This window comes from Telmatherina bonti, assembly GCF_933228915.1.
Source record: "Telmatherina bonti genome assembly, chromosome: 12".
NCBI classification, from domain to species: Eukaryota; Metazoa; Chordata; class Actinopteri; order Atheriniformes; family Telmatherinidae; genus Telmatherina; species Telmatherina bonti.
The window spans coordinates 18,826,904-18,840,351 of NC_136610.1; the positions used below are offsets into that span (position 1 = coordinate 18,826,904).

General features: G+C 38.9%; 1 protein-coding gene across 7 annotated transcripts in view; it reads left to right on the plus strand.

Moving 5' to 3' along the window:
• The first annotated feature begins 600 nt into the window (after nucleotides 1-600).
• Nucleotides 601-13,448, plus strand: part of atp8a1 (ATPase phospholipid transporting 8A1) — a 97,825-nt gene continuing 84,977 nt past the window's right edge. For 6 of the 7 annotated variants that reach the window (XR_013771519.1, XM_079249792.1, XM_079249791.1 and 3 more), the window contains exons 1-2: nucleotides 601-934; nucleotides 1,318-1,405. Coding sequence is in view for 6 of the 7 variants with exons in the window: in XM_079249792.1 (XP_079105918.1) it covers nucleotides 1,324-1,405 (82 nt within the window). In the remaining variant the exon portion in view is untranslated. The remainder of the gene's footprint in view (nucleotides 935-1,317; nucleotides 1,406-13,448) is intronic. The other variant, XM_079249794.1, reaches the window with a different exon arrangement.

Consider the following 13,448-nt stretch of genomic DNA (forward strand, 5'->3'; position numbering starts at 1 on the left):
TATGAATCAAATATACTTCCTGTTTCATGCTGACGTTTTTGTGATTTATAACAGAATATATGAAACACATTCTGCAGCATAAAGCAGCAGTATGTGCAGTGCAATAGGTGTGTTTTCATTGCATGTATAATACTGCTAATAAACACTGTATAATGCATATCTGTTTGTTAAAAATTAAACCTATTATGTGCTGACTGCAGTTTCCATTAAGACATTATTATCTAGAAATAAAACACAATTCAGCAGTGATAAGCCAACTCCCAACATGTGAACAGCTACCGCAGAGGGGGAGGTGTTCACACTAAACAACATTTTGTTGGACGGTTTAATAATACTTATTTTAAATTAGACTGTCCTACTGATTAAAATATACTTCTTAGTCCTTTTTAAGTCGTGTAAAAAAAAAAAGAAATTACGACGATTTGTTCAAGTGAAAACCATGATAAATTGAGGGTTATTTGCTATGCCAACCCCTCCCGCTGCGGGTACATGTGGTACGGTCCATAATGTTGAAGCGGTACCGTCCCCCTCACTTCAGTTTATGGTAAGTCCGTGTCCACTGACGCTGTGTCCAATCCGTCAAACGGCTTTTTATTTCGCCTTGTGGTGACTAGGATGTTGTAGGGATTCGCGAAGCACCGGACTCTTAGCCATGCTTCTGTCAAAGCAGCCACATGAAAGTTGGTTTTGTCTCGCCTTCAGCCCTCACTAGCAGCGAGCACGCAGCAGTCCAGCCCGCATGACAGAGGCGCCTCCGCTCAATTTCAGTCGTTGTTTTGCAATTCTTTGACTGTTGAGAAGTAGCAGCCGCAGCAGCCACAGGGTGCAGGTCTAACAAGCCCCAGCCGCTTGACAGGTGCCCCTCGCCCGGCTCGGCGTGGAGAGATGCCGCCAGTGCAGAGAACAATGTCTGATCTTCGTACCCGGGCTGAAGGTATGTTAAACCGTTTTTTGCGTGTGTGTGTGTGTGTGCGTGCGTGTGTGTGTGTGTGTGTGTGTGTGTCTTTGTCCACCGTCATACGGATATTCCCTTTTTATTGCAAAGAAAAAAGGCCACCCGACAGCTTCCTGTTGGTGTGAAACTTGCTAGCTATAGCTGCTGTTTAATGGTTTACAAACAAGGGTCAAGACTGCAAAGTTTTCCAGGGGTCGACAGGAAAATTACCCCTGTTGTTTTGATGTGTTCAATAGTATGAATAATAAACAACTTATTCACTTCTAAAAGTGAGTATGTAACCATCAATGCCTCAGCACATAAAAGTGGTTTTTTGGTCTAATGTTGTGTCACTGATTTCTGCACCTTGAAAATGAAACTAGTTTAAGATGGACCTGACCCTGCTGAACCTAGCACCTGTCAAGACTGAGGCAGCCATGTCCAGGCCTCTACCATCAGCTGATAACACAGGTGAAGTTGATGTTCTTTTGCAGTAGCCACTGACAGCTGTTTGGGGACATGGCATCTGCGACAGTGTGGGTCTGAGTCTGATTGTAATTGGGCTTGGACCCTCACTTCATCACTGCATGAGAAGCTTTCTACTGCTTTTTTTTTTTTTTTTGTTTGCCAAAGAAGAAGGATGTGAACACATTACTTAGGTGATTCAAATACTCGTAAGATGATCTGTTTTCTTCATGGCTTTGAATACAGATTAGTAGATTTGGATTTTAAGGTGTGTTTGTTTATCCAGGAAAGCACCTAAGGCTGTTCACATGTAAGCTGGCAACTGGCTGCAAATGCACATTCTACTGGAGTTTGTTTCTGAAGTCTTAAAAATCCATGTAATTCAGTGTGATGGCTGATCTTGATCTCTGACCTCTCAGGACAGGGGCAGGAATTTAACACAGCAATCAGTATCATCTCCTGTTATATATGGCATTTGCTGCAGTTTCTGTTTCTCCCCACAGAAAATGTACTGTGCTTCTGCAGTTTGATTTTCTTTTCTTTCTTTTTTTTTTTTTTTTTTGCATGGCCCAAGTTTGATTTATAACTGCAGGTCCAACAGTATAATATCTCAGTCTGACTTATTGCTGTTGTGTATATTATTTGGCCAAAGCTAGAGGTCTAGCTTGCTCTCAAAGTGCATTCGGATAAGTTTCCTTTTTTTGTTCTTCCTGTTTATTTGTTACATCTCATTTAGTTGTAGATAAGGCTTAATTAACTGTGTACAATAGTTCATACTTGTTTGGTTATGGTTTAAATGTGTCTTTCCTGGAAGTGGACCAGACTCCAGAAAGAAACATATTTAAAAACAAACAAACAAAAAAAAAACATATTCATGAAAGTTGATTTAAAAAATGACGTATGTCTGTGTATAAGCTGCTACAGATGAGTTATAAAACTCACTACTAATCAGCAGTTTTATATATATATATATGTATGTGTGTGTGTGTATTGACCAATAATCCACTTGTATCAATTTTATAACAGATCAATTTGCAAATTGAAAATGAATATTTTTTGCTCTTTTTTAATTGAATCCAGTGTCACTAAGTGATTTCCCTTTAGAAGCACCCAGACAAATATATTTTGTGGACAATTCATGGATCATGTTGTAGCAGAATTTAATGGCTTAAATAACCACTGTAATGTAGGATATCTATTTTTTTCCATTAGATATTTGGATATTGATATTCAGCATCTTTCTGGCCTCCATGATTATAAAGGAGTTATTTCCTGTATATACAAGGATTCCCCCTTTGTTGTGACTGTCAGTTAGAATTTTTACACAGTTCATTTTATGGTTTTTTGAGTATATTTACCTAAATGTATGTCTTTAAAAGATTGATGCGCTGTTTCCTATGCATTGTGCTGCTAACCTATCGCAAGCTGTTCTGTTGAACTACATGCAAAGTTCTTTGTATGCACTTTTTGGTATAGGAAGAGCAAATACAGAGAAGCTAAGAAGGTAATTAAAAAGAATATCTGTCTAAGTCGATATTGAGCCAGTGTCGACCAGTTGGATCAACAACATGCAATCCAAGAACCAGTTGCAAATAGCAGCTAACACTGTTGGCTCTTGTCATGCAACCCATCTGTAGCTCCCAGTAATGGGATTCTTAATGGTCCACACTTTTATGTCTAATGGGGTGTTTGAAGTCTTTTAGAGTTTGTATTCCAACTTCTCCATGCTTGACTGCAGCTGGCAAAGCTAGCTGTTGTTAATCTAAAACAGGGAATAGATTTGTATCTAATAACTTCCATGTGTATAATGAGTGAATATGGTTCATTTTTCAGTTTTTCATGTAAAAAAGCTAATCTATTCCTGGTGTAAGAAATGTGCTGTAAGCTAAAGGACTGTTCTAACCAGAACATGCAACACTTGCAGAACTGATAGCAGAACAATCACACCACAAAGCGTGCTTTTACTGAGACAGTCCAGTGATGCAGTTCATAACAGTAGAGGAAGGATCTGTTCTCCTCCACCATGGCTAATTCTGAATGCTGTGCAGGCTGTTCATGTTGCTAAAGTCACTAGATTACTGTTATAAGCCTGGTGAAATCGAGTGGCTTTCTCCTCCTTCCTCTGTGTGTATTAATGTTTTTAGAAATCTCCTCTGCAGTGGGAAACAAAAACTTCTGAGCTTCAACATGCATGCTAAAACTTTTGATAAAGAATGACTTTGTGCATTATTCTTCATGCATGATTCTTACAGTAAATAGAAATGTCTGCAGAGGGTGTTTTGTCAACATTGCCAGAAGCGTCTATGTCCTTTCGGTTTGAACCCAAGCTTCAGTTTCCAGTGAAACGATTATTTGGGTTTGTTGATTTTATATTTTGCAGGTCACGCAGGATATTTCTATGTTCTTGTAAGCAGCTTGAGTTAGTGGTAGTTATGTATGACTTAGTTCTGTCATCTTGTCAGTTCCCCTTAAAAGAAATGTTGGTGTCATTTCACAGGGTCATAAGATGGTAGAAATCTAAATAATTAAATACCAATATAGATTTTCTTCTGAAATTGTTGACAGATGCAGCTTCTGCAGCCAGAGGAGTGAGCACATAAATTATGCAGCAGCTATTGCTGTCACACTAACACCACTTTTTTTTTTTTTTTTTTTAAGTTACTAAGAGCAGACAATTGTGCGCACTCTTTTCCTATGTGCTTCAGTGAAAATAAGAATCTTGTGATATATTTTCAAATGTCTGTCTAAATGTTAAATTTGATCACCTCATGTGCTGCTGGGTTGCTGACCTATGAAGCTCTCACAGCATCATCTTTGCAGCCACATGGTTCCACATTTAGTTACTTACTTTGCTCACCCACTCCTTTACTAAAACACTTCTTTTGATTTCTTTTTATGGGCGTCTAAGTACTCTGCCTACCCTTCAGTTTGGTATTTTAATCACCACAGTGCATCAGGCAGGCTTCCATCTAGAAAGGGCAGCCCTCTTCCAGGCTTACCACTTAATCCATCAGCAGCCTGTCCATCAGCTCTCCATGCCACACACCCTATGTCTTGGTCACCCTGTGCCTCTCCACGTTGTGTCACTCTTTTTTTTTCTTTTTTTCTTTTTTTTTTTTTGCAGTGCTGTTGACATATCCAGCATTGTCACCAACTTGGCAAAATGTATTTTCAAAACAACCTTGTGTCATGTTTGGAATAAAAGTGATCTCAGAAGCTATCAGCTTGTTAAAAATGCAATCCGGTCTGTTCTAGCAAGAACAAACAGGAACTGTACGATACTGATGTCTCCAGTACAAATTTCCATGATTGTTAAAAGGTGGTTGATGCCCACCTCCACTGTCTTCATGGTAAAGCTGATAGACAGAAGCCACACAAGTTGCAAATTAACAGTTGGCAACAACAAGAATCCAGTTTACTCTCTTATTTTTAATGATTATCTGCAAACAGGCAAAATCCCCTCGCACGGTTAACACTAAAAGTGGAATAATGCAGGTAAACCTGTCCTGTGAGGATGAATCCAAGAAGGCCCAAATGCTTGTCTTTATGCCAGCTGGATCACATGATGAGGCTTTTATTTGTTGCAAATGCCAAACATACTTGTTCTGTGAGATGCAAAGGAGCCTTCCTTTTCTTTAAGTACTGCATCACTACCTCTCTGTCATTCTCAAGTTTTCTTTTCCAGGCATAAGTGATGCAAGATGTTCCCCCTGTAGCATTTCAATAACACCAGCTAAGCCTCAGTCTGTCTGAATAGTGGTAACAGCATGGGGAGGGAGACTGGAGGGGGATAGACTGCTCCCTTCTGAAGAGTTCCAGCGCTGCCCATGTGCCTGGCGGATCACTGGCTGAAAATAATGTGGCACAAAAGCCCAACACGCCACTAAATCCCATGTCTGGGGCTGCTGGTGTGTCATATCAAGTCCCCTTGGGCCTCTGCTCTATGGGCAGGCATGGGACATCTCCACTTCTTTATTTTCCACTTCATGTCCTGCCTTCATCACTAACCTGCAGCCAGTCTAATATGTGTCTCTTCGGATACTCAATTTCCCTCACCTCAGTGAGTCTTCTCTGTCTGCAAGGCAAACTGTAAGGAGGGGGAGATGTGGAAAGGCGCCTGTGAATGTGTCCACAAAGAGACTGATGCAAAGATAAAACATCTCCAGCTAATTCAGAGGCAAAGAGGCTGTTATGTTGTTGCACTGACCTTTTAGGAAGGAAAAAAAAACTAAAGTTGTGTATATGTACTTATTTTTGGAAGATAAAGGAGCCCAGAAAACCCTGAATGCCTGTTTTGCTATTACAACCAAAATAAGCACGCTATAACTTAACTTTTACGTTAGTTAATCCTTTATGAAAGTAAGCGTGAGACTATATTGTGCTTACTCTGAACTGAGAAGCTTCAAGGTCTTAATGTCTTGAATTGTTGACTGAGTCTATGAGCGATCCAGCTTCTGGAGCTGATTGGATTCTCTAATCTGTTGGTGAGCTGGAGAATCCCCAGAAATGTTTACGAGAGGCTTTAGTTCACAGAGTCTTTTGGAAGGTCATTTTTAAGTGTTTGGGGAAAAAGACAAAGAAAAAGCATGACACCTGGTCTGATGAACAATCCATCTTTCACCACTGTCACAGACTAGCTTCACCAAATCAGAGGGAGTAAGCTCAGCTGGTCATTTTAATTTGTTTTTCACAAAGGCATTTATGTCAACAGTATGAAAGCATGCAGTGTTTAATTATTGATCTTTAGGATTAAAAATATCTTAACAGCATTGTACCTAAAATCATACGTAGATACCAGCAGTAGGCGCTAGGGCTGTGATGATATGATTCAATTTGATTCCAATTTTTTTGGGTGCCGAGTTGATTTAAATTCTCATGATGCTTTGATATTGCTGATATTAGTAGACTTAAAAGCAAACAAAAAAAAAATGTGCAAAACTTTTTTTGATAGTTATTTTTCTTAATTTCAATTAGGAAAATAAAACAACACAGTAGCAAGATCATCATTCTGCAGCTATAATGTCCAAGAAGACAAGTAAAAAAATCACTGAAAAACAATAAAAATGACAAAAATTTTAGTGTATTATTTGTATTTGATTTTGAAATTGTGAAGCAAAAAAATCCAATATTTGATTTTTTTTTTTTTTGGATTAAATTTCCCACCCCCTACTAGGTGCTGATAATCTGCAAAAACTGAATGCAACAAAGTGTTGCTAAATGGGTTCTCTTCATAATAATTAGCTCCTAAATCTCATTTATGAGCTGCTCTCTAAGGTGAACAGTAATGCACAGATTAAACTGCTTTTTACGAACCACTGCAAGATTACAAGCAAGTCAGATTTTCAATTATTTTCTGAAATCAGTCATTTAAGACATTGAAAATAAATTTATCTATACTATATCTGGTATTCTGCTGTTTGAACTTTTATGGTGGTTCACATGTACGCTGAGGCAGCAGGAAAATGATTCTTGTGTATGCCAAGAGGCGGTCAATGTATGTGTGTCACTGTGGGATGACGAGGTCAGATGGAGGTGTCGGCAGTCACTCCACAGGAAATCTACACTATCAATGGTGGAGAAGATTTAACTCTTGTTGTCCTTGAACCCCCTTGCCACCCCCACACCACCCAAGAACTTGTGAATTTTATAACGCTGATCCTGTCTTGGCTTGATATATGCTCAACTAGGTCATAGTGCTGTTTCTATAGATAGCTGTTTTAGTCCAAAACACATTTTAATAACGTGTGCATTCCTGTACAAACGTGTATAAGGTTGATAACTAAAGGGGAATTCATTGGAAGGTGTAAAACAAGCTGTGGATTAATCTGAATTTCCTGTTACTAGTTCCGTATTGTGTAACGTTTATGGGTCATTACTGTAGATGGTGATGCTAACAAGACATGAAGTCACCTCGTTTTCCTCTTGCAGTAAAAGCCATCATTTTACTGATACTAAAAGATGACCCACTCTGCAGACCTTAGTTAATATGACAAGGATTTAATCCACATCATTTTTTCTTCTGTGAATTTAAGACAGGTGCATGTGATTTACACATGTGTGACTTGTAGTTTTGGCTGATGGAGATCCTGATTTGACTTATTTGATAGGCACATCAAATGTGATGCGTCAGGCCAAATGGCATTACTGAAAGGCTGACAGATTAATCGTCATCCCCAGTCATTTGCATATTACAGCTATTTATAGACTGAATGTGATGGAATGAGTGTGTCAGTCTTTATGAAGGGTTTTTCCCCATAAACATCTTGTTCCTATATTTTGATGTTACTTATTTCTGTATGTTAGTAAATATCTTGGTACATTTTTTCATCAGTTTGATTAATTGAATCGATTTAAATTTGAACTGTTAAAAATGCAATAACTCATTGCACATTCGGATGACATAAAATGTTAAGTTATATTAAGATATGTTTTGAAGATTTATCTCAGTCTCGATTCAACCACACAGTTATGGTTGTTTCTAATGCGGAAGGCTTTTCACTTGTCTTCCTGTTATGGGAGTTTAGGGAAGTCTGAATAACCAGTCATCCATGTTATTTGACTTTCTAGGCGAGTCTTAAAAAGATTTTACTGACAGGAAAAACAACTTAGCTGAGACAACTAATCCAACTAAACTTTCAACTGTCACATGTCCTTAGATTAAATCACCTGTTAAAGTGCTGATTTGAACATGCTTTAGTACAATAGTAAATATTACTTTTATTGCTTATTTATTTTAATATTAATTAGATAAAGCTCTAAGAACTGAATCTTGAAATGAGCTGATGACATTGGTGTTCTCATATATCCAGATGACAGAGGGCCCCTGGAAAGACTGAGGCATAGCAGGTTGCAGCTCTAAACATTGATCAGAACTTAAAAGCACATTTAAAATTCTCTGAGTTGCAGATTTTATTTGTAGTAAATCATGTTAGAAAGTACTTCTCATTAGGTTTTGAAATAACTTGAACTTTTCATAAAATGTCACCAGCAGGTTGAAATGTTTTCCTTTTTATTGACACTTCTTTTTATAGAACCTTGATTTATAGTTATACATAAACAAAAGGAAGAATTCTAAGTTCTTTGACCTTTTATTTGGGTTTGTTTAATTGTTTTGTCCTTATTAGCATCTATTAGCATTGGTGTAATTTTAACAGCATTACTTTTAGTAATTTTAGCAAGTTGATGTCTTTTTATTTAAGTTTAGCAAAGCCTCTGGACCCATTAAAAAATGAGCTCATGTTGTTTGGTGTGTCGAAACATTAGCTTTATGCTGTTGATTTTGGTCCTGGTGAGGAAGAGAAACATTATGATAGTGTGACTGACTGTGTCACTGTCCATTTCCTGTTTTCAGACCTTTGACTTGCACGCCATATGCCCTTGCCTTTGATCATTCATAAAGTCACACACACACAGTGGAAAGGTTTCTCTCCCTGCAGATCCCTCACTAAGCTCAGCCAGGCTAGCCCTGTGATGTCACTGCAAGCCCCAGCTGCCTGTGTTGTCCCTGAACTGTCTGTCCCACTGTAGTCTGCTTGAGCCTATGAGGAGCCAGACGGAGCCAAACAGGGAGGAGGATTAATTCTGCAGCTGCCCTGTTGTTATGAGTGCTGGTTACAGCATTGTGATCTGATAAGCGACTTATGGATGTTGCTTAGATTGAGGCAGTATCTACAGTCCTCTCCAGCCCTTCTTTCCATTCACAAATGGTTGTAACAAGCAAAGGGGCTTTCATCTGTGCTACTTTGATTCCCATGAATAGACTTGCTGCTCAGGCTACTGAAATATTTATCTGGCATGAATGAATCATGTAGAGATTCTTCTTTGGTGGCAATGTGCAGATATACATGGCACATTAGACTCATTTGCTTGTGAGAGGAAGACGACTCACTGTACAGTGTGTTGGAACTAATTTGAGCCTTATAAAAGCAGTAAACAGTCTCAGATTTAATAAGCACTCTGATAATGATGAAGTCTTCCTGCTTTTTTGTTAAGCTTCTTGTTACATGTAGATCTGTATTAGAAACACTCACTGAAGCAAAACTTGCTTGTGATAGGACTGTATTTTCTGTTTTTAATGAAGCACAGTCACTGCTGCGGTTTCACTTTGATTTTGGTTTGGCTGTGTTTCATTCACTTGTATTGGATCAGTATCAATAGCTCTAATCTATCTACCCGCCCTACCTGGTTGTTATTGAATGCATTTTGTGGGAGCCAGTTTCAGGCCAAGTCACATGCCTTTTTATTTACATTTTATTGACCTGCAATGTGTCGAGTTCATCAGTCCTTGGTCTGTACCTCAGTTACACTACACTGGATGTATTTTCACCTAGGGATGGATTGATTGACCTACTTGAAGAATTATGGATTGTTGATCAGTCATTTTGTAATCACAGATGTTACAGGCATTAATTGATCAAAATGATAAAAGGCAGCAATTGCACATGTTTTAATGATATTTTTCATAACAGCTTTAGTCTTTGATAAACAGTGACCAAAAATAACTGTGCATGTGTGTGATATTTAAACCTGATTGGTGGTCTGTGAGCTAAGCTCAGCTATTTGTTCATGACTGTTCCTGTCAGTGCTGTCATTAGATGCATTTAATCTTTCTTGTGTTGACAGTCATAGCAGTAATAACTGCTCCACCCCCACCCCCTCTACCTCTGCTTAGCTAATCCATTATCATCCAAGGTATCATAAATCTGCAGATTTGTTTTTTTTCCCCCCATTTTTTAAATCTTCTATCAGTCCTACATTCACACACCCACTGACATGTAGAAAGGTTTTGTTTTTTGAAAGTGTTACAAGTTAATTGCATCTATCGCAGCTTTTTGTTTTTATGACTGGCCTTGACATGCTTTCATGTAATACAAATGTGTTTGAACTGGGATTTGCATACTGGGACTGTAACATAGAGTGCTCAGCAAGCGCCACAAAGGCAGACGGGGGAAGACTAGCATGACTTGGCCAAGCCTTTCTGGGCCCAGTTTTTCCCACTGGGCACTTTGTCCAAAATACATTCCCCCTTGTGACTATTGTTCCACCAGTCTGTCTGTTGGCTGACACAAGCAATAATCCTGACATCTGGCCTGCATCCAAACTCATTACGACACTTGGTGGCATTGATCCCTCCTCTAGAGGCTTCCCCTCCAGAGCTGTGTGCCACTGCTCTACTCCCACTGAGCTTTATTTGGCTCTTTGCACCTCCCTCTCCTCTTTTCCCATGCTTCTTTTTTTAATGGCCAGCTAGTGTGGGTATTATGATGGTTCAGTTTATCCAGTATAAGGCAGGTTATGCTCGTATTATCTGTCTAGTGTCCTATTCTTGCTGTCTTTATTGATGTCACTGTAGCTGAGCTGTGACAAGACTGCAGTTAATGCAATTAGTGCAGGAAAATACACAGTGTCCACCAGGGAATATTTAGAGGACTTCCCACTGAGACATCTGTGGCAGTGGCTCGGTGCATTATCCACAGTTTGTTAAGAAGTGAGGACATGAGCTGGATATAGGAAGTGGAAGATCCCAGAAAAGCCTCCTAAGAGTAAGCTGAGAAAAAGCTACTTTAATGACCTTCTGCGTCCATCTCTCAAAGCTGTCATGTCTTGTTACTGAAAATTTACTGATAGTTAACTGTATTTATCCAGTTTACCTGGCAGTGTGGGAATGATGGGCCATGGTATTTGACGAATGTTTACAACTTTTTGTGCTAAGCTGACTTCTTTCTGGCTTTAGTTCTGCTTTTGCTTTTAAATCCAGTTAAAGTGTTCAACTTGTAGCCTTTAATTGGATCAGGTGAGCAAGAATAGTTGCTGCCATAGAAACATGGCAGCACTTAGTTAGGCAGCATCACACATTTGAGGCCAAAGAGTGTAAAATATGTTAACTATCAGCTAGCTCTAGTTGCTACTTGACCTGATATCTAAACACCAAACTGGAAATTCAGGCATGCAGTCAAGTTTTGCTTTTTTCTTTCTATTAGAAAATATGTACAAAAACCACAAAGTTAAATTTGTCAAACTTGGGAGTTTGAGCTTTGATAAAGGAAGATCTTGCTGAATTGGGTGAGGCTCAGCATCACTTTTGTTAAAAGTGCAAGCATACACTAAGATGAAGGATGTGCTCTCTGCAGATCAGATAGTTTGTCAGCAGAATTACTTAAACATTTATGCACAGATTTGCATGAAAATTTTACCAGAGGTGGGGCTAGAAGCTGGTAGATTTTACTTAATGCAGCATTAGCAAAACAAAATACTTGGCATGCATGGATATGCAGTAGGTTGTACACCCATGTTGGAAACAAGTTCTGCTGACAAACATGAGAAAACTGCACCGACCACATGGCCACCTTGGTGAATTTATTTAGAGGTTTCTGTCTCTGCTTTTTTTCTCTGATCATCAATTGTAGGTCTTGCAAAATATTATCCCTAAAATGTATTTAAAATGTAAAACAAAAAAAGTCTCAGCATAAAATCCATCATTAAAATACTATAAATTTAAACAGTATTTTGTGTACTAGTCTGTTGTGTTAATGCTACGGAAACGAAGGAAGGAAAGGACAAAGTTAAACAGGAACCTTACCAACAGCAACTGGTGCATTGCAGCACCTGGCTTACTCCAGCACATCGTGTCATGCTGCGAAGGCTCATTCAGAACACAAAAACAGCATCAATCACATCTGCTCAGCTAGCTCCACTGGCCTGCTACTTCACACCACCCTTATGCTGCAGTCACTTACTAGAGTAATTTTGAGTTTTCTCTCTGAAAGCTAGTTCCTGCATTAGCCAAACTGTTGTAAGATTTAAACCGACTTAGACCGACTTTGTTGTAAATGTTCTTACTTTGCAAGAAGAGATCTTTGGTATATGGCTGGTTGTTATAAACTGTCCATTGGGCAGTCTGGAAGATTAGAGTATTACTTCAACACCAGCTATGCAGTACTTCAGAAAAGAAATGATTTACAAATATGCATTTGAGCATGAAAATAATTTCCTAATAAGATAAACTATAAATTTCAAAAGAGTATTAGCAGTAGCCTTACCTTTTTAGCCCATATTCAGCAAGTTAACCCCCCTCGGAGTCAAAGTCCTTACCTTCACCTTTAGTCAGTGCTGTTATTTATTGCTAACCACCTGTCATCATTGTGTTACCTGGGGGATGTTTTGGCTCGAAGTTCTGTTAATTTTGGAAAGAGAAGGAAGGGTCCCCTGAAAACCATTTATAGATGTCAAGCTACCTGCTTGAGCAAAAACCATCAAAGTATAGTGCAGTGTAGGATTAGTGGAGCAACCATTCAAGTGAATGTATGAATGTGTGTGTGTATGTATGTATATATGTCCTCTAGACTCAGTATGATTGGGGACTTGGCTCAGTTGTAGGGGGGTGTTTCCATGCAGAGATCGTGTTCACGCTGGACTTGAGTCAAACGCACCAAACCTTCACAATAATATTTCCCAAAGATGTGAAGATAAAAAAGTGTGTTTTCTCCAACTGTGAGCTAAACATGGAGCATTAAAATATTCCTGTGTTGGTTTTTTTAATTTTGTCTTCTGCAAGTATACTGCAGAAACACACTGCAACAATGACCGCAGTATGAACAACAGACGAGGCAGAGGACTCGCTATGTATTTACCTACAGTATGTCAAATACAAGAAGTGACTTTTATTTTTTTTAGCCCGCTTCCTGTATTTGGTCCGCTTGAAACGGACTAAGACCTGCATTTGTTTGCAGACCAGGTCACTTATTTGGTCTGAATCAGAATTTGTCTGGCGCATTCACAATTCCCCAAACAAAGCGGATTTTTCTGAGCAGACCGACTAGGATTTGAATTAAAAAGGCTAATATGAATGTGCCCTTAATGTTACATGACTTTTATTTTTTTAGCTGTTCCTCATCTATAACTTCCCTGGAATGTTTATTTTGAAGGCATGGCGCTTAGAGTATAGCTGTGGTGGCCCGCCATGTAGGAGAAACACTGACTAGGTAGTTGCTGTCGGGAGGAGCGCTCCCTGCTGCAGTGTCTACTGAAAATCTTTACTTATTTTTAGCTT